The 27,870-nt window shown below is 39.2% G+C and overlaps 2 protein-coding genes across 2 annotated transcripts in view; one reads left to right on the plus strand and one right to left on the minus strand.

Moving 5' to 3' along the window:
* Positions 1–4,678, plus strand: part of LOC133527636 (uncharacterized) — a 116,868-nt gene extending 112,190 nt beyond the window's left edge. Inside the window, exon 11 of the mRNA XM_061864731.1 lies at positions 81–4,678. Coding sequence (XP_061720715.1) covers positions 81–379 — 299 coding nt within the window. The 3' untranslated portion in view covers positions 380–4,678. The remainder of the gene's footprint in view (positions 1–80) is intronic.
* Positions 4,675–27,870, minus strand: LOC133527726 (kelch domain-containing protein 4). Its single transcript, XM_061864877.1, has 9 exons — positions 27,604–27,870; positions 27,313–27,486; positions 23,542–23,663; positions 22,410–22,518; positions 16,862–17,089; positions 16,057–16,269; positions 13,748–13,934; positions 12,538–12,756; positions 4,675–9,209 (listed from the first exon to the last, which is right to left on the minus strand). Exons 1-9 carry the CDS (start codon positions 27,712–27,714, stop codon positions 9,079–9,081), a joined length of 1,494 nt encoding a protein of 497 aa, XP_061720861.1. The 5' UTR covers positions 27,715–27,870; the 3' UTR covers positions 4,675–9,078.

A 27,870-nucleotide genomic window follows, 5' to 3' on the forward strand; every position in this document is an offset into this window, starting at 1 on the left:
GAATACTCAGCCTGCAAATGTGTTCGCCTCGACCAGAATGTATTGTTGTTTGTTATAAATGGATTGTGTAATGAATGCAGGGTCGGGCGAGGGTCCGCGTAGGGACGACGAAGACTCGCTGGGGCCAGAGGCGGAGGAGCCGTCGGGCACCGAGCGCGCCGCGCTGCCGGCGCCGCCGGGGCTGCCGGGCGTGGTGGACAGCCCCGAGACCCGCAACGTGCAGGTGCGCGGGCACGTGGGCGCGGCGCCGCCGCCGCCCGAGCCGCCCGCGCCGCCCGCCGCCGCCGCCGCGCGCCCCTCGCTGCAGAAGGCGCTCTTCACCTACGCGCTGCCGGTCGTCTGCGCGTGGTTCGGCACCATCATCACCGACTTGATATAACCGCACCCTCATTACTTCAGTGTTGGACTTATTACTTGATCGATTGTGCAAGAGGCCGTTGCGGACGTGTGCGGGGTACCAGCAAGTTAAATCTGCTAGTGGCCTCTGACCTCTAAAGTGTATTGTGAATTTCCACACGTGACGTTTCGGATGAACTGAAGAGAATGAATCGGATAGTAGTATCCTAGTCAGTAAAAGCGGAAGTCGAATGGCGTGTGAGCGCTGCTGTGATAAAAAGAAGTGGACAGGTTATGCCTACTAAAAATATAGGAAAGAATGTCTGAGCATGAACTTCCTAGAAAATTTGTAAAACGATTTACAACCACTGAGAAATATAGTGGATTTTATTTATTTTTTTTATATTAGTGTTAGTCCTGGTTTTTTATACTATCCATTTTTAAGGGACGCATGAATATTGTCTCCGATAGGTGGCATTTATTTAAAATTGAGTCGTGTGGGGGACCCGGCGGCTCAAGCTTTAGGTATGGCCCGATGTTGCCGCCGCGCAGTTGGCATGAGATCCATCACCGACCACAAACGGTCACTCCCGACAAAGTCCCCGTGGGTGCAGCAGGCGGATGGAGTGTGGCACAGTTATAAATCCGTACGAGTGGCTGAAAATATAATACTGCCATCGGTTTGCCACTGCCGAGCACATTTTATTATTGTGCATGAAGTTTAAAATTTAACTTAGCTAGTGAATGTAATATGTCTATTGTTATGCATCAGATTAATGTATGTATACTATATTGTGAGTCTGTGTGGAATGCTAATGATTAAACTTGGATGTTTATGTGTATTTCTCCATATTGAATATTTATACATATTTTATGTATACATACTTATTTTTAGCCATTACTTTAATTCTAAGAGCAAATCCACATAATGACTTTTTTACGTTAAAAATGACTTAACTAATGTACATATAACTTAGACTAAATATTAAAATTAATTTAAGAGACTGATTCGCTTTCGTTTATTTTATATAAATAATATAGCTAATTTTATTTGATCATATGCGACGGTTAAGCAAAAAATATTGTGATGTAACTATATCGCTTTTATATCATATTTGTTTTTTACAAGGGTTTCCTAGTATCATTTTTTATATATGAATTTGAATACTACTTGAGAGCCAATTTTTGTAAGTAAAAGTTTCTCCCCTTGCGCCCGCTGTCCGCCGCCGACCTCGTCTCATGGCAGTGTGAAGCGCACCTTCATTTCGATAAGCTTCACCATGTCGAGCTGGAGTCATGAGCTAGTGGATATTATGTACATGTTTTTACTAACGACATGCTTTGCCATACTAAAAAATAGGAAATTTACTATCATAAATGTAATAATGTGTACGCTAATTCTTATTTTTTAAAGCATTATTTCCATCTATGAAATGTAAGATTAAATGTAAATTTATATATTAACTCCGTACCATGCACTCATTGTCTACAGCAATTTAGGCCCGCAGCCTGCCTTGAAACAATTATGATATCAGAACTTTTATATTCATTAATAAAAAATCCGGTCAAGGACCACTCGGCTCGCCACGCGCCGCGACCCGCCGTGCACGAACAACACGCGTGCCTGCCAATTCCTACAGTTGGTATTAGACACATTTATTTGTTTAATATCATTACAAAGCAGCTGTGTGTAAGTCTTGATTGAGACAAAATCTAAAAAAATAAATAAATATATATATATATATATCGAGTTGCACGAGTACGCGGGCTATATATACCTATCGCCAGCTGAACGCGATATGTGCAAGCTACGGGACCAAATTAATAATATATTATATGCCTGTTTTGTGTCATTTGCATTGTGCTTATTGTATATTCATTATTAGTTACTATGTATCTTTTTGTTTTTTCCAAAGGAATTGATGCGCAAGAAATTGATTAAATGTCTCACTTATATATATATAATCTAGCCAACGAAGCGCAGCTATATACGCAAATTGTTGCACCCTGAATTCATATTCAGGGGCGTTATGGTTATTGGTTACAAGAGCCCACGCCGCGCCGCTCTCCATAGCTACAACATCATTTTCATTTTCATTTTCATTCAATTATCTAAAACCTATACACTACTTCTAGTTACGACCTTTAACTGTCTTACAAGAACCTGAATGTGGTTTTCAGAATAAGAACGCATACTATAAATTAGTAAGTAGTTGAAAAAATCATGGAACAAAAGGAACTAGTTCATGAATAAAATTAGTTTCAAAATTCAATAATATTCTGCAAGTTGGCCTCAAGGGCTATTTTACAAGTCAATAGTGGGTTAATAGTAGTTTTATAAGAACGGTAGTGCGATAGTCTCATTAAGTGAACGCCCACAGGCGTCAACTAAATCCACAATCTTACTCTGAAACCACTTTGGGATATGAAGTGTGAACCATTGGTGGAGGTTACTAAAGTATTTGGTCTGACAACTAAGCCTGTAAATTGAACGCTTTCAATATATAATCTTAAAATAATATGAAGACACAACCAGAACATTGCGGTTATTATCAGATTTTAACTGAACAATTTGTAATACTGTATAGACTTATTGTAAATATTGTATTTCATGTTATATAAAATTATATAATTAAACTACTTTCATGAAAAGTGAATGTGGCTAGTAGTAGTTTTTATACATTTAACGAAACAGGGTACCGAGTTGATTCATTAAACCTACAGCGATAGTGCAGGAGTAAATAATGCCACGTCCTAACAGTGACCCGACGAGCAGGGTGGCTGCTCGCGCTGCGACCACGCTGGTATCTGCGCTACAGGCGGACTACTGCAATTTATGATCGCCATACGACAAGTAGCGCGGTGCCCAATCCAATTTTTGTTTTGTGAGTTCTGAAGCTTTTATGTTTTCGGTACTTTCAATTATTTATGTACTGTTCAACTGTTTTGTTACAACAAATTTCTTATCTGTGATGATGTTTTAATTGCTTCATAACTACATCAATATCGATTTGGTAATAACATTCAAATTTCGAACATCTCTGAAAAAAAAAGCAATTCCATTTCATCTCTCTTCTAATATCAATCGAGATGCCGTTTTGTTCGAAATAAAATGTTAATAGGCGGGTCCACACAGAGTAACCAGACGCCCGAGGGAATCTCCTCCGCGAACAAACCGGCCGAGGCCCGTCTACTTTGGCTCGCTCTGTGTGGACCCGCCTATATGCATGCTATTTTGACAAATCTCGCATGTTAGTTTGTATCGAACGATACGGAAATAGGCCCCTCAGGCGACTTTAGTAAGACTGAATAAATAAAAAAACAAGAATGCGTGACATGCGTGAAAAACCTTTTATTTACCGCTATTTGACGTACAGTTTATCCTTTAATTAGCCTGGGGAGCCTGGGGTCCGCTTGAAAACTAATCCCCAGAATTGGCGTAGGCACTAGTTTTTACAAAAGCGAATGTCATCTGACCTTTCAATCCAGAACCTTATTGGGATTAGTCCGGTTTCCTCACGTATTTCCCTTCACCGAAAAGCGACTGGTAAATATCAAATGATATTTCGTACATAGGTTCCGAAAAACACATTTGAAACTTAGCACAGCCCTGGCGCACGCAGTGGCGCCCGCCTGGTGGGCGCTCGGCGTACAGTACTGGTTTAATCATAATGTGAATTTGCCAACCCGCACAGCGGGCGCTTATATATATTGCCCGGTTCTTGGGGTAGCGTGCCGTTTTTCGTCTGGCAGTGAATGTGTTAAGACACTTCGTCCGTTTCTTAAACCCACACCCGTATTTTAATGCCTTTCTTTATGTAGCAGTCACATAAACTACTATTATACAATAATACATTACGATACGATATTGTATCGGTCGCGGCCACTCACCGTCTTTAGTAACCGCAACAATTAGTAAAATAAAATAACCGATTAAGTGCAGTGCGAGAGGAGCCTGTCTGTTCTGTTAGGCTGTGGCATAAATGATAAATATACGAGTGGAAAATGTCATGCGTGTTATATGTATTTATACAACACTGGAAACTGCTCAAATTTACTTAGTATTGACATTAACATGGCCCACTGATGTGAAAAGTCTACAATTTCTATCGCGAGAAACAGCAGCCGGTTTGAATGCCAATGGGGAGTCTAGTCAAACAGTGTAATGGCATTGGAACTGATCGCATGATATCGGGCAGTTTCTGCGTGCACGGCGGAGACCGGGGCGTTCGTTGTAAATTGTAGTTAAAATGTTATCACAGTCGGTATTGCAATGGTGTTTTGGAAATATATATATAGTAGATATTCAATTTAAGATCAAAAATAAACAATAACATGTGAATTTGGTTGTTTTATTTGTTTAATAAATGCCTAATGGCAATCTCTAACAGTCAAACATCGACCTACTCAGACACATGTAAAAATAGTGTAGAGAAAAGCAAGACTATATTTATTTACAACTATAACCGCAAACAACTGAAAAGTGTAATAAACTACAAAGAATAAACAAGTAAATTGCTTGCTCTTCGGGCGCCGGGCGCCTATCCCGTCATGCGGCACTCAACGACATCCTGAGAAGGGCGCTCGTCAGCGCCAACATCCCCGCAGCTCTGGAGCCCCAGATCGTGCGGGACGATGGTAAGCGCCCCGACGGGATGTCGTTGATCCCCTGGAGGATGGGCTGGAGAAGCGCACGGCTGGTGTGGGACGCTACTTGCGCCGATACGCTGGCAGCTTCCTACTTGCCAGCGACCAGCAGAAACGCCAGGGCGGCGGCTGACGCCCGAGAGCGTTTTAAAACTAATAAATATAGCTGTCTCGGCACCAACTACGAATTCGTAGCTTTTGGTGTCGAGACACTTGGTCCGTGGGGCAAGGGTGCGCGTGGGCTCCACAGGGAGCTTGGAAAGCGATTGAGGGAGGCAACGGGAGACCCTCGCGCAGGCAGTTTTCTCGCGCAAAGGCTTGCCGTCGCGATACAGCGCGGGAATGCTGCCTGCGTGATGGGCACCCTGCCAAGAGGCCAGGGTCTGTTTTAGGTTTCTTTATTTTTTCTAGGTAGGTTTAGTTTTAGTCGTTTTATTTTATAAGTAGTCATAATTTAATTTTAATATTATTATTATAAATAATAGATTACCGGCCAATTTAACCCCAGCCGAAAAGCAGATTTTTTTTATACCAGGACGGTGACTAACAAGCATACGGCCCACCTGATGGTAAGCAGTCAACGTAGCGGCAGCCTGCAACTCCAGAGGTGATACATGCGCGTTGCCGACCCTTTTCGACTGCGAATTTGCGGGTTATTCCCACTAATCACCACCAAGATGTTACCAGTGGGAAACAAAATCCCAGTAGTTACCACCACCTCAGTTTGGTTCGGTTTAGTGGTAGCTAGTGAGATTTTTTTCCCCAGTAGTTTCCACTAAAATATTGTTACAGTTCATTGCTAATAAAAACAGTAAGTATACATATTTTGAATAGGTAAGCTTTGAATAAGAAAAAAACGTTTTTATTTATGGGCATCAAAATATTTATATATCAACATATTTTTTTATTAACCGACTTAAATTTCATAGAAGGAGAAATTCTGTATTCGGTTGTGGCTATTTTTAGGGTTCCGTAGCCAAATGGCAAAAAACAGAACCCTTATAGATTCGTCATGTCCGTCTGTCTGTCCGTTTATGTCACACCCACTTTTTTCCGAAACTATAAGAGCTATACTGTTCAAACTTGGTAAGTAGATGTATTCTATGAACCGCATTAAGATATTCACACAAAAATATAAAAAAAACAATAAATTTTAGGGGTTCCCCATACTTAGAACTGTAGTGGGGTATCTATGGATAGGTCTTTAAAAATGATATTTAGGTTTCTAACAAAGAGCATTTAATCACTACGTTTTAGTTTCTAACATCATTTTTTTCTAAACTGAATAGTTTGCGCGAGAGACACTTCCAAAGTGAAAAAATGTGTCTTCCCCCCCCCCCCCCCCTGTAACTTCTAAAATAACAGAATGAAAAATCTAAAAAAAATATATGATATACATTACCATGCAAACTTCCACCGAAAATTGGTTTGAACCAGATCTAGTAAGTAGTTTTTTTTAATACGTCATAAATGGTACGGAACCCTTCATGGGCGAGTCCGACTCGCACTTGGCCGCTTTTTTTTTACGTCAGATAGTCTATTATACACAGACGGCACCGAGATGTATACCGACTTTCCTGATTTGCGTAGTTTGTGTGCGGGAGTGACGAGGGCAAGCTTGTTGCTACGCATCGCGCGGGATTCGTTCACACCTCGTTGTCTAGACGCGTCGTAGTTTTTATGTATAATAACTTGGAAGATGTGCTCACCGGGAAGAGGCAAAATATCAGATTCCTTAAACAACTCTGCACGACACGTCATCGGGCACACCCGCAATAGCGCGTATCGCCCGCTTTCGCCTCCTGAAGACTCGAGCTCCACGCCTTAGGTGAAAAAAAAAAATGCGCGGCAATTTAACGAGGTGAACGTGAAATACAAATGCCCTGTTGGGGTGCGATGGGGTTGAAATTACTAAATACGAGTATCAATATGGGTGTCGGTTTATGGGTTTTTGGGACGTTATTTACGAAAATGGCAATGAATTATTTTAAAATTTAATATTGTGGACATGAAAAATGTTGAAAGTATTTTTGTCAAATTTCAATTCGATCGGTTCAGTAGTTTCGGAGAAAATCGGTTGGGGTTCTATTGAGGTATGGAACGAGACCCGCGTTATCCTAATAGATATTACGACAGGACTGTTTCTCCCACGGTCAGTTCTATGTCGTGTGCTCCCGTGTAAGTTCACCTCAAGGTTTGGTTCTATTACTACCCTACTACCTTCAAACTATGTTGTTCATAAGGAAGTACTTTAACAAGTACAAGGTTGTCGAACACTTTATGTATTTTTCAGAACATGATTCTAAATCTAATAATCGCGGACAAACATACATACCTACATGCGTTCATACAAACATACGGGTCAAACTGTGAACATTTTTTTTTTGCTTAGTACGCGGGCGAAGCCGCGAGCAAAAGCTAATATTTTATAAAATGAATTTCACTTCACTTTTCAATGGTCGAATTTATTTCAGATTTGGTGAGCGTAAATAGATAATAGACACACACACACATACATAGGTACATTTTTGGTGCCTTCAAAACGGTGATGATGATTTTTGCGTATTAGGATTATTTTTTATTCCTATCAATCAAACCCCTTGCTCTTACGTATGTTATCTCTTTCACTCCTACAAAAAGTAAAAGAGATTGTAAATGACAGTAGTGACATGCTATACTTCCCTCTTAAGTCAGACACTTTCGTGCTTCGAATTGGACAGCTAAACGAGATGGCGCTGTGTGGCTTCATACATTATGCGGTATAGAAAGGACGCTTAGCACGAGGAATTTCGTACATTGACCCGCCTGTTCCTATCTCTATCGCACGCGCATAATTATATTGCTGTCCCGCTCGCACAGCCGCCGCCATCATGGGATGGACATCAATATAATTACGTGCGAGCGACAGAGATAGGAACAGGCAGGTCAATGTACGAAAATCCTTGTGCTAAGCGACCAATCAAAGATTATGATTGTCAAAAATTTCGAATTAGAGGCACATTCATTTCTTAGACTTTACCTCTCTATTACCATCAATAAATAGCTCTTTGCTCGTACCTAACACACCCAGACTAATCCGCACTTGTGCTCCAGCATTGGGATATCGGCTTCTCTCAACGATCCAATGTTTTGCGTTCAATATACTTAATAATTATTATTAATACACTTTACATCAATAAATTGTTTATTTGATTTTTCAGAGAAGTTATACCGTAGGTATATTCGTATACACCGTGTTTTTTTATTACCGTTAATTTCAAGGGTGCGTTCGTGAGCTTAAGTTACTTTTTCAACGACACCGGTCTCCATATATCCATTTCGGAGACAATAAATAGTTATTTTTTATCTGATAAGGCCTCTACGAGCGTGAACACTTGCCTTAGGGCCTGTTTACATATTGAATAGTGTTTAGTACGAGTTTATACATTTGCTACAAAACGTAAGTACTATCTCGGACGATCGATGTTTGAAATAACATTGATATGTTACAGTTTTCAATTGTTTGGTTTAGTTAAATAGTATGCCCGTGTTACAACAACGTTATATGCAACATTTTATTAAATTTTTATTTGCCTACGCAGCTACGTCGATGTCGAGGGGCATTCTTACAGAAATTGCCTAAACTCTTCGGAAGTACTTAAATGACTGACAAAAGTAGTTCAAAGAATCCCTGAGTTCTAGCTGAAAGAACTAGCTGTCTATACTCCACTCTGATTAGTTTCCCTTAATGTATTTACCCATTTAGTTTATTTGTAGTTTTACATGAATGTAAAATGTATAATTGTTGGTGCAATAGAAAATATTAACTTACTTACTTACCCATACCCCGCAGTTAACAGAATTCAATAAAAACACGGTGTATATGTCGGCGGACGACCGTAAGATCCGGCAGACCGAAATTCTGTGTAATGTTAAGACGGTAATTACACTAAGCCAATAGACAGGTAAGATAGGTTTGTTAGGTTGCTTCGTCGACTCAGGGAGCGAGACAATGATTTTCACGTTTCACGATATGCCTAGGAATTTCAAGATCTGACTAATCTTGCGATCGGCCGCCGACATATATGATATATATTGTATGGCTTAGTATTAATCTTAGTCAGATTCACTGGAGGAATCGTTTTGGTCGGAGTCGCTGCCGGAGTCCGAGTCCGAGTCGGAGCCGAGCCACTCGGGCAGCGGCGGCTGCGGCCCGAGCGTCTTCCACTCGCTTAGCTTGTGCAGGTCTGTAACCAAATGCAACATTAACAGCAACAATACCTAATAATAAACTTATATTACGTATCTACACATATCATAAAATTATATGAAATGTTATGATTCGCTGCGTGTAAAGTGGGCTGTGGGGGGAGCAAAACGATCACAGCACTCGCTACGACTAAAAATGAAACCATTTAGGCTGAGGGCCTACCGTGATAAACGAAATTTCGCTATCTGCCTCTCTTTCGTCCTTACATAATCGAGCGATAGAGGCAGATATGAAAATGACGATTTTTCCTTTTTGGCGATAGAGCTTCTGGCAGACATGTCAGGTGACATAGGCTTTGAAGTAAACATGATTGTTTTTCAGATAAATATGTTCATGCAAATATGGTGCGAATTGAAAAACATTAACCTTTTGGCCGCCGGCCCTAGTCCGCAAAGACGCTCACTAACACGCCAGAGCAAAGCTTTTCAATTTGGCTTTGTTCTTATCAAGCTTTAATTTCGTTGCAAAACCAAATAAGCCAAAATTAAAAATATATTTTACACCCGAAAATGTGTTTACGAGTATAACATAGGGCTTTATCATAAAAAAAATAACCACTAAACAATATCGATTCAAGACGTAATATCACCGCACTAGGCTGTATGAGAAGTCTTTTATAAAAGATAGCGGCGCTCATCAAGACCGACAAGGACTGTTTCTGCGCCGATTAAGTAATAATAGCCTCTAGAACAACGACGTAAGCAATTGTCAGTACGTAAATTTTTTTAGCGTAATGTTAGAGCCGCGCAACTTGTGTCGATAATGTAAGGTTACCAGAACTGTTTCGGAGAAAATTACATGTGGGTTGAATAATAATATTTGTTCCGATTATAAAACATTTCATTATATTTATAATTACCGTTTGGTATACATTAATCTACTAAGCGCTTATCAAAGTCACGTTATATATTACAGTTTGCTATGTAAAATTTAGGCTGACATGATATAAAAAAAAACAACATTTATTTTCAAGGATGTAACGAAACTAAAGTCTGATGAATAGGTACAAAAATAATAGATTGTTACCTCGAAATCAATCTCACCATTGAGGTCAGATTAAATTTAAATCTGATAAGCGTACATGGGTTTTATCAGTTTAATGTGGAAAGTATGTCTATCACGGCCCTTTCTTTCAGAGTTTGTACTCATGGAAACAGTAATATCCGTTGGCGTAGTATTTTGTTCATCACAACTGTCCACTGATATCACAAATTCACCACTTAGTTCATCCATGGTTATATACAAATATCATATATACATTACAACGAGACGACAACGAGATGTTAGCAACTGTACTACCAATAGGTAACTAAATTTTCGTAGAATTGTTTTATTATTCGTACCAACCTACCCATGCTCTTGAGATGATAAATCTTACACCTACTGGAAGATGCAACAGATAGCAAATAACAGCACGTAAAATGACGAACCTGCGCTTATCGCTAGATTTGCAGAAAGTCGCAGCTTGTATTAAAAAAAAAAATCTTTATTGCTTTAAACCTTACATTACAATTCATATTGTAAAATTTATGAGTAAGACAGGTGTATTAGGTTTGTAACACATTTAGGTAGTGGGATTGAGCCTCTGCCTTCCGAACTAGGTCTAAGCCTGTGACTCGGGAGTCAGCGATTCCTCCTAGGTGAGCGATTCCTCCTTGATTTGGTAACAATGGTATCAGCAATAGAAATCCGTAGACTGGAAAAAAGGTAAATGACAAAGATTGTAACTAATTAAAGCCAACTAATGCAGATATGTGTAAGTATGTGTGTAAGTCGTGGTGGTGTGGATCAGGTATGTGCATGTGTGTGTGTGTGTGTGTGTGTGTGTGTGTGTGTGTGTGTGTGTCTGTGTGTCTGTGTGTGTGTCTGTGTGTCTGTGTGTGTGTGTGGGTGTAGATAATAAGGTAACTGAAAAACATGATGAGCAAGAAGGATAGACATGACAAGAGGTTTTCGGTTTCCTGATAAGATAGTGTTTGTAAAAAGGCAATAAGTTTTGCTTTGCAGTTAGAGGAGTTTAGAGGGTAAATATTTGTTTATTAATTTTATTATAAACACGGGCACTCATTGATATGTATGGTATTATCTGGCGTGTTTCCTCTCGAGAGCATCATTACTCATTAGCTATAACAATAGGATTAAGTTGTGGATGGGTAATGCTTTCATAGCACTTGCTAAATACGTGCGAGAAAAGGAATTTCAAACTGTTTTTGATACTGTTCCTATATTATCTTTCCGTCTATAATAAATGCAAATTTCAAATAACCGAAGAATTTTTAAAAACATAAAGCCTTGTCTTGTACACAGGACAACGGCGGTCAAGGGGTTAACAAGAATGAGTGCAAATTCTGCAGACTTCCAAAAGTATGGTGGAAATAAGAATAACCAAATAAGTGTGGATAATCGCCGTAAGAAGGAAAAAGTAAGTCACCTAACCTTATGAAAAATCAGTAAGTAAGTTAATTTTAAGCTGAAAACAACAATATTAATGTAATTGCTAATAATTACATGAATGAAGGAAGGAATCCCATCGTCCAGAATTGTCTAAGATATTATGATATCATGAGATTTCATTGAAATTAAGTATCGCGTTGTTCATATATTATTTGCTACTTGCGTTTAGTCGCAAATGTATGAACTCGCAAAGGAATTATTACCGATTTGAAACGAATGCTACCTTCGAGTACGTTGCTTTACGCACACTAGCGTCCCCCAACCTTCCTCTGAGGCAACCTCTTCCTTTAGCATTGAAATATGCCCCGGGTGACGGTATTTACGAATTTTTGAAACGTATTGGATTATGGGAAAACAATAAACATTAATCTATGTGTAAAGAGGCTCCAATGTGAGGCTTGCCAGAGGGTAGTAGCCATACTGAGTCCGCCGCCACACTTATCCTTATTGACCTTATCAGCCGAGATTACGTTTTATTGAGTCTGTGATCAAATGCCGCCATGGCGGTCATAACATGCGACTCCTAAACTCATCATAGAGCTTAAAATATGTGTGTAGAAGAAGCAGTGTATAGTATAGTATAGTGTATATGAATTAATTATGCATTAAAACACTCGTGTGATGTTTCAGCTTGTTTCGTAAACCCACATTCGTATCTTAATGCCTTTGATTATGTAGCAATCATATAAACTACGAGTACTAATGTGTTAACTAGCAAAACGTCTGGAATCCATTCGTTTCGTAATTTCGTGTATTACCTAAATGTAGAGACCCCAGCTGTCTCATTCTAATTTTACTTTAGGTTAGTTTTATTTTGGCTGCAGAGGAAGTTAAAGATAACCATAACTCACCTAAACTATACATATCAGACAGGTAGAATTGTTTTTCATCTTTTTCTAGGATTCCGCCATAGATGTAGAGAACGGATCGCTGGACGGCCATCATGGCCGACATGCGCGGGCACGGGCCGGGCGCGGCGCGCGCGCGGGCCGGCGCGGCGCCCGCGGGGCTCGCGGCGGCGGCCGGCGCTGCGCCGCCCAGCTTCATCGTGAACACCTCGTCAGTTACCACTGTAAACAAGTACCTACAGTTGTGTTATATAGAAATACCTATAGAAAACTATAACTTTAGATCAATTATATTTTATTTATTCACCAACTTACATTTACATACATACTTAAAACTAATTAGACTAAGCTTATCACTAGATTTAATTAATATTAATAGTTGTGGGTGTAGATATTGACTCTAGATAGAGTAGATAGTGGGCTGCGGTGGCTAGGAATTTCGGTTCTGTTTGTGAGAATATGTCAAGAGTGGGATTATGGAAAACAATATTATTAATATGGTTGAGTGCAATATAGAGGACTATAGTGACTAATGTCATTGTGCTGGTATTGGGAATTACGAACAGAGGTGTAATTCGTGGCCAGAGAGTAGCTCTAACAAATGGTGGTGATGGTACCTTAAAATGGACATATTAAATATCACAGTAGCAATGGATTAAATATTAATCCACGTATTAACCTATAAAAGTATTTTACCGTTGTGAGCTGCCTATAATGGATCTTTTTATATAATTCTTCTGCATTACTTGCCTATTATTTCCAATCAAAGCTTTACATCTAAACCCATGTCATGTCAGAAAAAAATAAACTTTTTTATAAGACGATCTTCGTCGCAGTGTACAAGTGGTCCATAATTCGGACTTTGTTGTTGATTTTTGACCAAATACTTGGTTTTGTTTGTTCGCCCATGACAAACCAAGTAGTTGGTCAAAAATCAACAACAAAGTCCGAATAATGGACCATTTGTACAGTCTGCCACGTAGACTGTCTTAGTTAGTTAGTGCTTCTGGGCATTTTCCGCAAATCGACAACCATTGTGCCTATTTTGCGTGAAACGTAGCGCTACTCTAACTACCTCAGCTCCTCCACGAAACCTAGCAAAGTTTTCAGGTTACTAACTGCCTCTCTTAGTGTGCACAGAGTCCCTAGGTATTTGTTTCTGTATACTTCAACAAATAAGTAATATGATACCTATTGGTAGTTATGAGTGCACCTGTGACGGCGTCCGGTGCGTAGTCAGCGTCAGCGGGCGGCACGAGCGGCGCGGACGGCCCGCGCGCCCCCGGCGCCGGCTGCTGGCTGCGCAGTGTCACGCTGTGCCACTTGCCCGCCTCCAGATCAAGCATTCGGAGATCGTCACTCATTTCACCTAATAATTCTTCTTCTGTCTCTTCTACGTCCTGCAAACGGTACCTTTTTAGGTTTCCGTTAAAAATTAGGAACTTTTCTGGTTGTCAGTCTATTGGGAGTTGGGACCGTGCACCATGGCAGTGCCGCTTAGCGTTCGCGACTGCTAGGGCGCTGTCAAATTGCGTGCTACGGACAGGAAACCTTCTAGAGTGCCGAGTCGCTTCTCATTTTTCTTGATCAGTTGATCCGAACGGGGAAGGGGCAGGGTTCTTGCACGGTGCGCCCCGGGGACAACGGTAAGTAATTTCTGCCAATGTCATATCGTTGAGAAGTTGCGGGTAGGGGGGGGGGGGGGGGGGGGGGATTGGGAGTTCACGCGAGTGTCTGCTGGAGGGGGAAAAATGTACGTTTCATAATGTTTAATGGCCCACGTCGTGATACTCTTTCTGGGGATACGTATGATGCTTTCAAGTATAAATAGTTTTAATTAATGTCACTGATTGGTAGTTATTGACATTATATCAGTATGCATTTCATCTACACTTAGCTGTGTACATAAGTGTAATAGAGATGACTATTATTTCGTTTATCAGTTTTGATTACAGGTTCTGTAAACGTAAAAGGTAGGCGTAATTGTGTATGTGTACTAAGTGTCCCAAGAATTTGAACGGTAATGTTATCAAATGCGGATTCCATGTTTTTCCGTTCACTGCTTGCAACATGTTGCTACAGAAAAATAATGTGATCAAAATTGAGCAACGTTCAGTGATTAAATTTCTCACTAAAGAAGGAAATACGCCTTCGCAGATAAAACAACGTATGTTGCCCGTGTTTGGTGATTTGTGTCCTTCCGATTTCAAAATAAAGTTCTGGTCAAGGCAATTTAAATCGGGCCGCGAAAGCCTAGAAGACGATCCTTGTAGTGGACGACCAATTTCTGCCATCGCTGAAGAAAATGTGACCAAGGTGAAAAATATCATTCTTGAAGACCGACGAGTTAACAGTGATAGACTAGAGATGTGGGCATTAGTAAGGATCGGGTAAATGAAATAATTCATGGCTATTTAAACTTGTCTTTGTTAGGTTAGTGCCCGTTGGGTCCCCAAAATGCTGACCGCGTTTGACATGTTGTCAAGAGTTTTTAGACATGAGTCGCTGCAAAGACAAAGAAATTATTTCCAGGATTGTGCCATGTGATGAGACTTGGATTAGACAATGGGACCCAGAAAGTAAAAGATTCGTCCATCGGCTAGCAAACTTATGATGACAATTTTTTGGGATGCTGAAGGGATTTAATAGATTATTTACCTAAGAAAACGTACAATGAATGTTGATTATTACGCAAATTTACTTTGCCAGCCGAGAGACGCCATAAGAGAAAAAAGGAGGAGCAAACTTAGTAGAGAAGTTCTGATTTTACACGACATCGCACCTGTGCATACGGCTCGCACTACACAGTCAGCCACGGCCAGACACGGCTTCGACGCCATCGACCACCCGCCTTACAGTCCACATTTAGCCCCCTGTGACTATTTCCTGTTCAGACTTTTAAGTAAAGTTCAATGCTAATATAGATGTTGACGCCGCCATAGCTTTTGTTAGTAAATATATTTAAATACGGAAATGAATAATATAATATGTTTTGATTATGTATTTCTGATTCCCGTTTCATTTTCACCCAATATTATATGTTTTTCCGTAATAAAATGCGTATATAATTACTGTAATAGTCTGTACCACATACGCGATGGATTCTTCTGAGCCCAGAAATGATGATCTCCTTTGCTACAAGTTTAATTTAGTAAAGATATTCGATATCTTCGATAGTTTTCGAGATATCCTCTCTTGGAAGTTTATTTGAAATTTTATGACACCATTCCGAAGTAAAAACATATAAACTTTAAACAAATACCTTTTTATAAACTCCTCTTCACGCATAAAACGCTGAACTGATTTAGTTGAAATATGATATAGATATTTTGAGGACATAAGATATTTTTTATCTTAAAACTATTAATGTATAACATTTACTGTTCCGTATAGTATTATTGCAGTTTACCACAAAATGGCTATCGGGATCCATTTTTATGGTAAATATATTTTTAAAGCAATTGCCGCTTTGCATGCAGCGAATACATAAACTGAGGAAAACAGGCGATGTTGTAAACTTACGGTGACTCCCCCAAAGACGTACGCTCTCGAGGAGTGTGTGTTTACGGCGGCGGCCAGCTGCGCGCGCGGCGGCGGCGCGAGTGGCCCGCCGGCCAGCGCGCGCCACGCCCAGCCGCCGTCCGGCCGCGCCGTCAGCCGGAACAGGTCCGCGTGCGTCAGTGCCCGCTCCGTGCGCCCCTCGCGTGCTCGCGAAAACCCGCCGTACACTATCAGCTGAAGAAACACCACTCACGATTATTCAATGCTCTATTCGTCTGAGCTCGACCCATTTAATAAATAATGTAATGACATTGCCTCAAGGGCCTCATTGCTAATAGCCTCAATTCTATTTTAAAAAGTCCACGAGCTACGAGAGATCTGGAAACACCAGAGGGCCTACCGCGAACATCGATCATCAAAATTTCCTCCCCTGCCTCCTTATCGCTTTTGCATATTTGAGCGATAGAGAGGCAAATAGACGAACGAACGATGTGATTTGCGATAGACCCTCTAGGGGAGTGAAAACGACACTGCCACGTCACTATCACATTTATATACATTTTCAACGAAAATTTACAATGTAATACCTACGCATCATCAGACCTGTTGCTATGTATTTTATAGATTTGCAAACTGAAATAAATTAATGTAAGTAATTAAATTAAATTGGAAATGTAAGTCGGCGGCCAATGATTGGCAAAGTTATATTGACAGTACGCCGCATCTAGAGGTATAGATACGGTTCTTAGCACAGGTTTTAATTGGCCGAGTTTCTTAAGGAACTCGACTAGTGCATAGATAAGATAATCCTAGTGCAAGAGTAGACCTCGTCGTTGCCGGCCGGCACCATGACGCATGCGGAGCGCGGCGAGGGCCCACGGCCGCTGGGCGCCAGCTTGGTCCAGGCGCGCGTGTCGAGGCAGAAGCTGTACACGTCGTCAAAGTAACGGCACTCGCGGCCGTCGTCAGTGTACCCGCCGAACACCACGAGCCGACGCCCCAGCTGCACCATGCGGTGCCCCGACCGCGCCGAAGGACCGTTCGCCGCTACTACCTTTCCAACAACATTTTATACATTTATTATTTTTGTTTTTGTAGTGCATGCAAGGAAATATTGATGTTTCGTTCCTAATAATAGGCTACGAATTATCACGTTTCGGGTGCGGTTAGACGAGAGGTCTTTAACGGAATGGTATACAAAATTGGAGGCCTGGAAAATGATTTTTTTTAATTTCCATTCCACATACATTTGTGAGGCAGCATCATAGCATTCAGCCATTAAAAAAACTATAGGCAATATTTGCTTTTTGGTTCGTTTATGACATCGTGCCACTACGATCATTTAAAACAATAAACTATGTTTCCTATAATATGATCATAACAAATAACATATTGTTAACAAGTTCAAATAATTTTAAATTGCACATCGAACTACAAAAATACACATGTAAAATATCCTATATCCTATCTAAATATAAGCGGTAAAAATATCTAATTAATCTGCAAAAAAACGCGTAGTTATTTTTTAAATGTTATACTTATACTTATGTTTAGGGATTGCAATCCGGTCCGGCGGATCCGGTAATCCGGCCGGATCCGGCACTTTTCAGGAGCTACCGGATCCGGTAAAAATCACCGGATCCGGACCGGATCCGGTATAATAAAAAAACGCCTAAATACAACAGCACGCGCTGTGCGTCTCAGATGAGGAAAAGGCAACGGATACGAGGTATGAAGTTGAACAGAACAAAAAACGAATGAAAAAGTTTAAATTTAGTAAGATAAAAATATATTTATTATGACGATGACTGGGAACAGAAGAGGATTTCTTCTTCTTTCATGTTGGTGGCACGATATGACGATTACATAAATACTGTAATAGAAGGAAAAATGAAAGGATGGAGATGCCATGGAAGGCATTTGTAATTTATGCTAAAGAGAAGGGTCATGTCGTGTCATAATGTTGTGATAGAAGATTAACCGACTACAGTTGGGCTCATCAATATGTGTGAATGAAGAATATATGATAATATTGATAATCTTTAGTTTTCTCCGTATATATATGATAAAATATAGATTCTTTTCTATTCAAATTCTAATGCAATTTCCTTCATCTCCTGGTACATGCTACTCTACGCCTAGCCAATTATTTATTTGATCTATGTAACTTTTCTTAGGGAGTCCCTTTCCGCGATGGTTTTCAATCATACATTCTATTATTTTTCGCATGAGATCGCCGTGTCGTGTGTTGTTCCTTATAATTTGACCAATATTTTTGCCATAAATTAAAAAAAGTACAATTTTTTTAAGTCATACAATCTACTACTTTTTCGGACAAATAAATTAGAGCAAGATAATACTAGAGCGCATTTAATATCATAATTGGTTAAAAGTAAAATATCTTCGTTAAAAGTAATAAATAATAGTAAGCGTAGGAGTTTAAAATAGAGTTCCGGTTACTCTGGTTATAATATTAGCGGAAAATCGTTGAGCATTAGACTTTTTGTTTGCCGCGATATCTATTGTCGAGTAGCAGTACTGAGAGTTCCGCTACTCGATGCTAGATGTCGACTACGAAAATAATAAGCGTTTTGGTACCAAAACTGATGTATGGAGTGAGCACTCTATGTACTTCTTATTTCTCTATGCTAGAATGGATGTCAACGTTAGAGTTTGTGAGGAAAGAGAAGAGTCGTGGAATGTATGGGGCCCAATACATTCCACGACTCTTCTCTTTCCGAACAGACTACAAAGAATTCAATCAAAGAACAGTTACGAAAACTTGTCCTTTCAAGGAGCTCCAATTCCCACCCCACATCCCATCATCAGGCTTTGGAAACTAATCAAATTTATAGTTGTAAACGAAAATTCGAGCACTTTAGAATGGTTAAATATAATAAATTACCGATTTAAAATTTTGTTTTTAAAATGATATTGACATTGTGACACTTTTTAATACCAAGTTGTATTTTATTGTTAAGAAGTTATTTATTAACTTCAAATTATAGATTTAGGAATACGTATTACGCAAAAAACTAGAAAAATATGTCATTTAATTAACTTTTATATCCCTATACCAAACCGGATCCGGTCCGGCCGGATCCGGCCGGACTACGGCCAGAATCCGTCCGGATCCGGCCGGATTGAAAATCAATCCGGTTTGCAATCCCTACTTATGTTATACTTGTTATAATTATAAACTAACTTAGTAATTGCTCTCATGTTTAAATTTAGTTTAAACCAAGTGTTGCATGATAATTTTATTATTGTAATTTTTATTTAGGATTAAGTAACATGTCCCATATTGTATGCCCTAACAGGGTATCATGTACCTACTAAGTCTAAAAATAAGATCTTTATGTACTGATGAACATGATAAAACAATGGATTAAATGAAATGAAAATGAAATGAAATAAATTTGGAGGCAAAGTCGAAAAATTTTAATTGTGTATAATTTTAGATTTGAGTCGAGAACAGATGGGAATGGACCTTTTCCCATTTGTGGCCGGTGGGGATAAATGGGAATGAATCCTTCCCATCAGTGACCGCGTAGGTTTCTTATCCTATCTTATCCTTATTATAGAAATGTAAATTTTTATAGTTGCTAATTGATCAGTGCATGCGATTTATTGCAATCTATGGAGCTTTTTTATACATACTTAGATAGGTACCTAGGCTAAAAAAAACTCCTACGACTATTAACTCATATTGCATAGGCTTGCCTAGTGATGTGCCGTTACCGAGAATATTTCCGAGGTGGGAATATTCCCAGTAACGTTCCTGGTAATATTCCCGAGAATCGGTAATTTACGGAAATATTCAAATTTAGTACATGTAAATATATGTGTTTTTACATTACACCATTAGGTACGTGTTGACTAATGCATCATACAAAGTGCAAAAAATCCACATGTTTACTTTTTATTTTAAGTAACCCCAAACTACTGGGAATATTCGCAATGTATTCAATAATCGGTATTTTCCTAATCTTACTTAGAAGTATTACCTTTGACTGAGCATACTCAAAACCAGTTACTCGTTGAATTTCAGAATCCTACCATTTAGGCGGGATTTAAATCTTCTCGGGTCAAAGGTGTAGGGTTAGAGCCGGGGTAGCTTTATTTGACGTTCATAAGCGCATTGTAATATGCCTACTTGAAAAATAAACTATCTTAATCATTATCAAACTACCTCTATCTTAATCATTATCAAACTACCTAGTTACTAAGTTCTGTTACTCGATTTGCAACCTCTTTATTTCCGTTAAATCAAATGCTACCGAAAAAATAAAAAATTACGTAATGTGGTGGATTTGTGAGCTATAATTATATACCACACAGAACGCTTATCTCGTCGTACCTATAATGAATTGGGGCCTAAAAGAGAATCGAATCGCAGTAATTGCGTTGCACAAATGTGGGCACCCGCCAAACATGATTTTGAAGTAGCTTGAAAACCTAAAAATCAACAAACAATTTGTTTATCGCACAATTAATAGATACAATAGTACTCAGAGCTTCGATGGCCGCAAGAGGTCTGGAAGACCACGCACCGTTCGGACCCCAGCTCTAATAAAGGCAGTGAAGGCGAGAATTGCAAGAAACCCTGCCCGGAAGCAAAAGTTGTTGGCAATACAGATGTCTGTGAAGAGAAGCTCCCTAAAAAAAGTTATCAATGAAGACCTTGGACTACACGCTTACCGCAGACAAAAAGCTAATTTGCTTAATGGACGATTAAAGACTATGAGGCTAGAGAGAAGTCGCGTGCTATTGAAGCGGTACGCACAAAATGGCCACCGAAAAATACTATTTACAGATGATTTTTTTTAATTTAAGAATGTTGTAACTGCCAGAATGACAGAATGTATACAAAAAACAGTCAAGAGGCGATTGCGGCTGTTCCGAGAGTGCAACAAGGCCATCATCCCTCTTATGTGATGATTTGGCTGGGTGTCTCATACTCAGGGCTAACACAGGTTCATTTCTGTGAAAAAGGTGTGAAAACTGGGGCCAAAGTTTACCAGGAAACCGTTCTCGAACCAATAGTGAAGCCCTTAAGCCACACCCTATTTCAAAACCAGCCATGGGTCTTTCAACAGGACTTAGCTCAGTTATTGAGTAGAAAGCCTGTGCTAAACCCCACACAAATCTTGACTCCCTCAAGCGGGCCATAGTTAAGACAGTGACGGAATTAGACATGACAATCGTGCGTGATGACTGGCCTCGTAGTTTGAGGGCCTGTGTCAAGGCCAGAGGAGGCCATTTTGAATGATATTGTCATATGTAATTCCTGATTTTGTGTACTTCATTTTAATATATAGTTTATTCAACTTTCGTTCGTATATTTGATGTAGAGAAAGATTATTGCAGTAACATAATTTAGTAACCAACTAGGTAAATAGGTACGTTAGTTACATTGAGCATTTCATACAGATCATAATGAGTCTTTACACTATACAATTTAAAACAATATCTTAGCAGTAATCGTAAACTATAAATTTCGCGCGAAAAGTTCCCGATTTACGGACGCGAAAAACTGGTGCTAGGCGCAGTAGCCCTCCACCCCAGGGCCGGATTTAGGGGAGGGCAACCGGGCCACTGCCCCGGGGCCTCCACAAAAGAGGGGCCCCCACAATATAAAATTCGGAAAATTTACCATTTTATTTGGAAAAAATGTGGGGCCAGGGGGCCTCCACTCCTTTATTGCCCGAGGCCTCCAGACCTCTAAATCCGGCATTGCCCCACCCCACATCACCACCCGCACCGGCCTACACCGCGTGAATCACGTGGATAAAATTATTAAATTATACATTTAAAAATACATAATTATAAGCATAATTGACTATTTTTTTTTTAAATAATATAATTTGGTTATACAACAACAGTCATTGACAGTGTCATCTACAGACGTTGAAGTATTTTTTTTATTGTCTGCATTCATATTTTATGTCCATTGGGCTTCATTTACATTTTAATTTGTGACCCGCATGTTTTGTGAAATATTCAAAATTAAGCTTAGGTATGTATTTTAAAATGTATAATTTAGCCACGTACATATGAATGAGCATCGCGTGCTGTTAGTACGGAATACAGCTTAAAACTAAGTAATTTCGCAGCTTTCCGCTAAGAAATTCGAGTGAAAGACTCAGCTTACGCTACGAGTGAAAAAGAGGTAAACATAATTAAGCCATTTCTACATGTCTCCAATTATATTAACTATAAGTATAACGGAAGAACAGTAGTGAATCCACAGGTATAGTATATTACCGGCTTTTGGGAATATTACCGGGAAGAATGGGAATTTACTGGCTATATTCACAAATGGCACTAAGCTGGTCAGACTATAGTTTGTAAAAGTAATAATGTTTGTATACCTTTTCCCATTTGTTCTCCGCTAAGGAGTAGCACCACAGATCCTTATAATGGTAAAATTGTGTCTCAGACAAGCTTGTGAATTCGCCGCCAAATACCCATAGCTCGCCTCTGTAAATAATAAGTAAATGCAAAATAAAAACTTAAAAGTAATATCAGTAAAACTCATCATTCGGATTTTTTTTTTATTTTGTGTTACTTATAATTAATATAAATAAAGGGGCCCATCGATGTTAAGCCCACTTAGAACTAGCGCTCGCGGTCGAATCCGTGTTTCGTGTACACGTTTCAAATACCCGTTTCCGAATAACACGTAAACGGTTTTCAGGCCCGTTCCACACGTGAAATTAAGAAACGTGTAACTAAGATCCGTCTCCACGGATAAACGGGTATTCGAAGAAACGGATCTTATTTACCCGTGGCTCCGGAAACGTCCTTGACGAGTAAAATGCGAGTCTTTGAATTTCGAACACGGTAGAACCACTTACTTTCTTTGTTTATTATTGAATAATGATGGGTACAAAGTACGGAACCGATCTGAATAACACTCCTATACAAATAGCTTATTTCGACTTTGTTGATCACAACTAAAATTTTTGAAAAAATATATGTAATAGAATATTAAAATGTGTATATTAGGTATATCAAAATATGGTAGGTGTCGCAAACTTGCAAGTAAAAAAAAAGAAAATCTTAAACAGCCAAAAATGTTGACTTCAAAAGACGCTAGGACCTTTTTTTTATAAATATATCTTAAATACATGTATAAAATACCCAAAGGACAGGTCAATCGATAAAATAATTCGGCTAATAAAAAAAAACTGTTCTTATTATTATTAGTTCGGTAATCCTAAGTATTTAAGGCTTAATATTCAGCAAAATTATATGTTATAATAAAATAAATAATTTCTAATTCAGCCAAGGGCGATTTTACTACTACGATTCGGGCAGGCCCTTTCTCACTGAAGAAGGAAATACGCCTTCGCAGATAAAACGATGTGCCGAACCCTTGGCACGCGAGTGAGAATCGCACTAGGCCGGTTTTTTTATTTAGTATGGCTGGTTCGTAATAAACTGGTAATAAAAATAAATTAAATAAATAATGTTTGTTTATAATATAATTAAAAAGCATACTTATTAGCTGGAGTAGCAACCGCCTGGTGGCCGCTGCGTGGCGGCGGAGCACCTGGCGCCTTGACGCGGCGCCACGTGTTACTTGAAGGATTGAAGAAAATCAGCTCATTGTACACATAGGTCTGCAAACAACATGTCACTTTTAGACAACATCACACTAAGCGCGAAATGTGCTCCATGGCGGCTAAATATGTACATCAATGAAACTTTGTCTATAACCTTTATATTGAGTCCAACTAAAATGTAGGGGCCCTGCCCCTTTTCGGTGGTATGGGCGGAGGGCTCATTTAAAAATGCACATATTACGAACTAGGTGAGTGAAGTGTCATTTTCCATGTAATTTTTCGTGCTGAAGCGAATGAGATCATACTTATAGGATGCATATTTTGAGTGATATGTATGGTTTTTGATGGAAAGATTAAGAAAATATTTCAATCAAAAGTAGGAATAAATCACCAAAAACAATTGGAAAAGTATTATTTATTTATTTAATCATTATTGCACAAATGAAAATACAATCAAACAAAAGGCGAACTTAATGCCTTAAGGCATTCTCTACCAGCCAACCTTCGGGCAAAGCAGATACTTTGTTGGCGGTGCAACATCATGTTGTAATTAAAAACAAAGAATGTACTTGAATTACACATGAGCATTTGTGCATTTGCATGAATATTTGTTCCCGAGTCATGATATTTTCAATGTATTTAAGTATCTATGTATATATTATATATATAACCTTGTCTACCTAGTTGGTTACAAAGTTCTGTTACTCGATTTGCAACCTCTTTATTTCCGTTAAATCAAATGCTACCGAAAAAATAAAAAATTACGTAATGTGGTGGATTTGTGAGCTATAATTATATACCACACAGAACGCTTATCTCGTCGTACCTATAATGAATTGGGGCCTAAAAGAGAATCGAATCGCAGTAATTGCGTTGCACAAATGTGGGCACCCGCCAAACATGATTTTGAAGTAGCTTGAAAACCTAAAAATCAACAAACAATTTGTTTATCGCACAATTAATAGATACAATAGTACTCAGAGCTTCGATGGCCGCAAGAGGTCTGGAAGACCACGCACCGTTCGGACCCCAGCTCTAATAAAAGCAGTGAAGGCGAGAATTGCAAGAAACCCCGTCCGGAAGCAAAAGTTGTTGGCAATACAGATGTCTGTGAAGAGAAGCTCCCTAAAAAAAGTTATCAATGAAGACCTTGGACTACACGCTTACCGCAGACAAAAAGGTAATTTGCTTAATGAACGATTAAAGACTATAAGGCTAGAGAGAAGTCACGTGCTATTGAAGCGGTACGCACAAAATGGCCACCGAAAAATACTATTTACAGATGATTTTTTTTTTTAATTTAAGAATGTTGTAACCGCCTGAATGACAGAATGTATACAAAAAACAGTCAAGAGGCGATTGCGGCTGTTCCGAGAGTGCAACGAGGCCATCATCCCTCTTATGTGATGATTTGGCTGGGTGTGTCATACTCAGGGCTAGCACAGGTTCATTTCTGTGAAAAAGGTGTGAAAACTGGGGCCAAAGTTTACCAGGAAAACCGTTCTCGAACCAATAGTGAAGCCCTTAAGCCACACCCTATTTCAAACCAGCCATGGGTCTTTCAACAGGACTCAGCTCCTGCACATATGGCAAAAACAACTCAAGCCTGGTTTCGAAGTAACAAAATTGACTTTATTGCCCATGAAGACTGGCCATCCTCCAGCCCGGACCTTAACCCCCTGGATTATGCCATATGGCAGGTTATTGAGGAGAAAGCCTGTGCTAAACCCCACACAAAAGACAGTGACAGAATTAGACATGACAATCGTGCGTGCCGCTATTGATGACTAGCCTCGTCGTTTGAGGGCCTGTGTCAAGGCCAGAGGGGGCCATTTTGAATGATATTGTCATATGTAATTCCTGATTTTGTGTACTTCATTTTAATATATAGTTTATTCAACTTTCGTTCGTATATTTTATGTAGATAAAGATTATTGTAGTAACAGAATTTAGTAACCAACTAGGTAAGCACCCACAACACAAGCCTCATTAAGGTTACTGTAGGACTTACTTAATTTGTGTATTCATAACATCCTATAATACTTATTTATTTATACAACTAAACATAAACAAGTAATATAAATGTTTGAACACAAATAGCTAACTGAATAAATATCCCCATATTTGTAAAACTATAGAGTTCAAAATTCAAAATTCATAAATTTATTCTGCAAGTAGGCCTCAAGGGCTCTTTTACAAGTCAATACAACATTTATAAATACAACAGCCAATACCTGGGTAAACATTACATTATAATAATCTTAAAATAAATAATTACTACAATACAATAGAGATGTATAGTCTCTATCGTTAAAAACACATTAAATCTGGAGATGTAAAAGGTCCCCAATGTCAGAGTACTAATACTAAGTTCATTTCAAAGTGAAATTTTTACAACATGTGAGCAATTTAAAACTACAAATTGATATGGGTATGACTAAGCAAACTTTTCACTCATTAGAATAGTACAAAGTGAGGGAGTGTCTTTATAAAGATTTTCATTGAAATATGATATTAATGATGACATTGCCACACTTTGTGTCTAAGCGTAACCCGAGGGCCTACCGCCAACAAGAAGATCACTCAAATATGCAGGACTGCAGGAGTGATAGAGGGGCAGATAGAAATTTCCAAATTTTCTATGCTCGCAGTAGGCCATCTGATGTACACTCTAATACATATAACATACAAGCTCCTGCTTTTGACTTCAACTGTGTGGAATGGTGATTATGATGGATAAAAACTATCTTCCCGGGCCTCAAACTATTTCCATACCAAAATCTATCTAAATTGGTTCAGCAGTTTAAGTGTGAAAAAGAAACAGACAGACGGAGTTACTTTCACATATATTAATTATATTTGTATATAATTATAATATATGTATATTACAATAATTTCAACATTCTAATATTAATATTATTATTCGTATGTCTCTTACAAATTCTTGGGACCATCGGGTCCCGGGCATTTAGAAGGCGTGCGTGGGGCTGAAGCCAACACGTAGAGACCCCTTGTAATTAGACAATTTTCTCTAAAAGTAATGTGACACCAACCGACGACAATCGGTTAGTGTAGGACTATTGTAAGAAAAAGGTACAAAAAGAAACCGGGCTATTGGGTTGAGTTGCTAGTGGACTGGTAACCGAGACTATGGAGGTGACTATGGCACCTGCCTTGATCATATGTTAAAAAACACGAAAAAATGGACAGGTGGTGACTCGCCAACTCACAATATGGGTCCCCGAAAACAGCCACTTGCACGGAGCGACAAGGGGACAACATTGCGTGAGCGACTCAGGGTGTGGAGAGGTGTGCGCTGCTTTCTACCCAGTGGCTGTCAGCAGCCACTGTGCCAACTCGTGTCTTATGCATATTTCACTTCCATCCTACGAGCATATAGCTCTGACACCCCACTCTGGACGGGCGGTAAAGGCAAGCCAGAGGTGAGAGTGCTGCGGCCCCTGCTCAGCGTTTATTATTATTATTATTTAGTTTTAGACAGGTAGCTGATGCTGGTACGTCTAAATCAGAGAAAATATATATCATTCTATGAGATCTGACAAATCTTCAGGAAAGAAAATCTTATTGTATAGTGTGACTATATGTAACAGTATATGTTTCTTATGCAGCTGGTTTTAGGCACCCTTTGATATGGGTGTCTTACCATTTCCAAAGATACCTTAACTGTTAAAGTGTAATTTTTTACCTTTTGACCATCATGATATTCTCCCCCAAAAATTATAAGCTCATTATTGATAGGGTGTGGAGTCACACTAGCGTAGGCTCTGGGCGAAGGAGGTCCGGGTAAGTCCTTTTCTTTAGCAGCTGATCGCTTTGCTTCCTCTCGTTCAATCTGAGCAACAACTTGAGCTATGTCTTCCTAAAAGCACACAGGATGAAATATACACTCAACAATTAGTATGTTGTATAACCAGTATATTTTCTGGTTTCGGTAATATCTTTGCATGGTTGTAGCCCGAATGCCGCATGAACTAACCTCTCCCAAGCTCGCAAGTTCTTTTTTAAGTTTGTTAGCAAATTTTTTCTCCGTTTTAGCTGCTGTTTTTACAGCACCACTAATCTTATTCTTATTTTTCTTTTTTCCCATTCTTCTACCTATTCAATATTAATTACACTGTTTTAATTAAAGTACAACCTAATTTATAGTGTAGCAAAATAATAAATCACCAAATAGGTTATAGGTTTTAGAACGTAGTGATTATATGCTGTTTGGTTATTGAAGTGTCAAATTAAGTCAACTGAC

Source organism: Cydia pomonella, chromosome 1 (genome assembly GCF_033807575.1).
Source record: "Cydia pomonella isolate Wapato2018A chromosome 1, ilCydPomo1, whole genome shotgun sequence".
In the NCBI taxonomy this organism is placed as follows: Eukaryota; Metazoa; Arthropoda; class Insecta; order Lepidoptera; family Tortricidae; genus Cydia; species Cydia pomonella.

Excerpts from the sequence above, each read along its gene's own strand:
- LOC133527726 (XM_061864877.1), bottom strand. The coding sequence starts at position 27,714 with ATGGGAAAAAAGAAAAATAAGAATAAGATTAGTGGTGCTGTAAAAACA. Across the intron at positions 27,487-27,603 it reads AACTTGCGAGCTTGGGAGAG|GAAGACATAGCTCAAGTTGT; the intron begins GTTAGTTCATGC and ends GTGTGCTTTTAG. Across the intron at positions 22,519-23,541 it reads GTTGCTACTCCAGCTAATAA|AGGCGAGCTATGGGTATTTG; the intron begins GTATGCTTTTTA and ends TATTATTTACAG.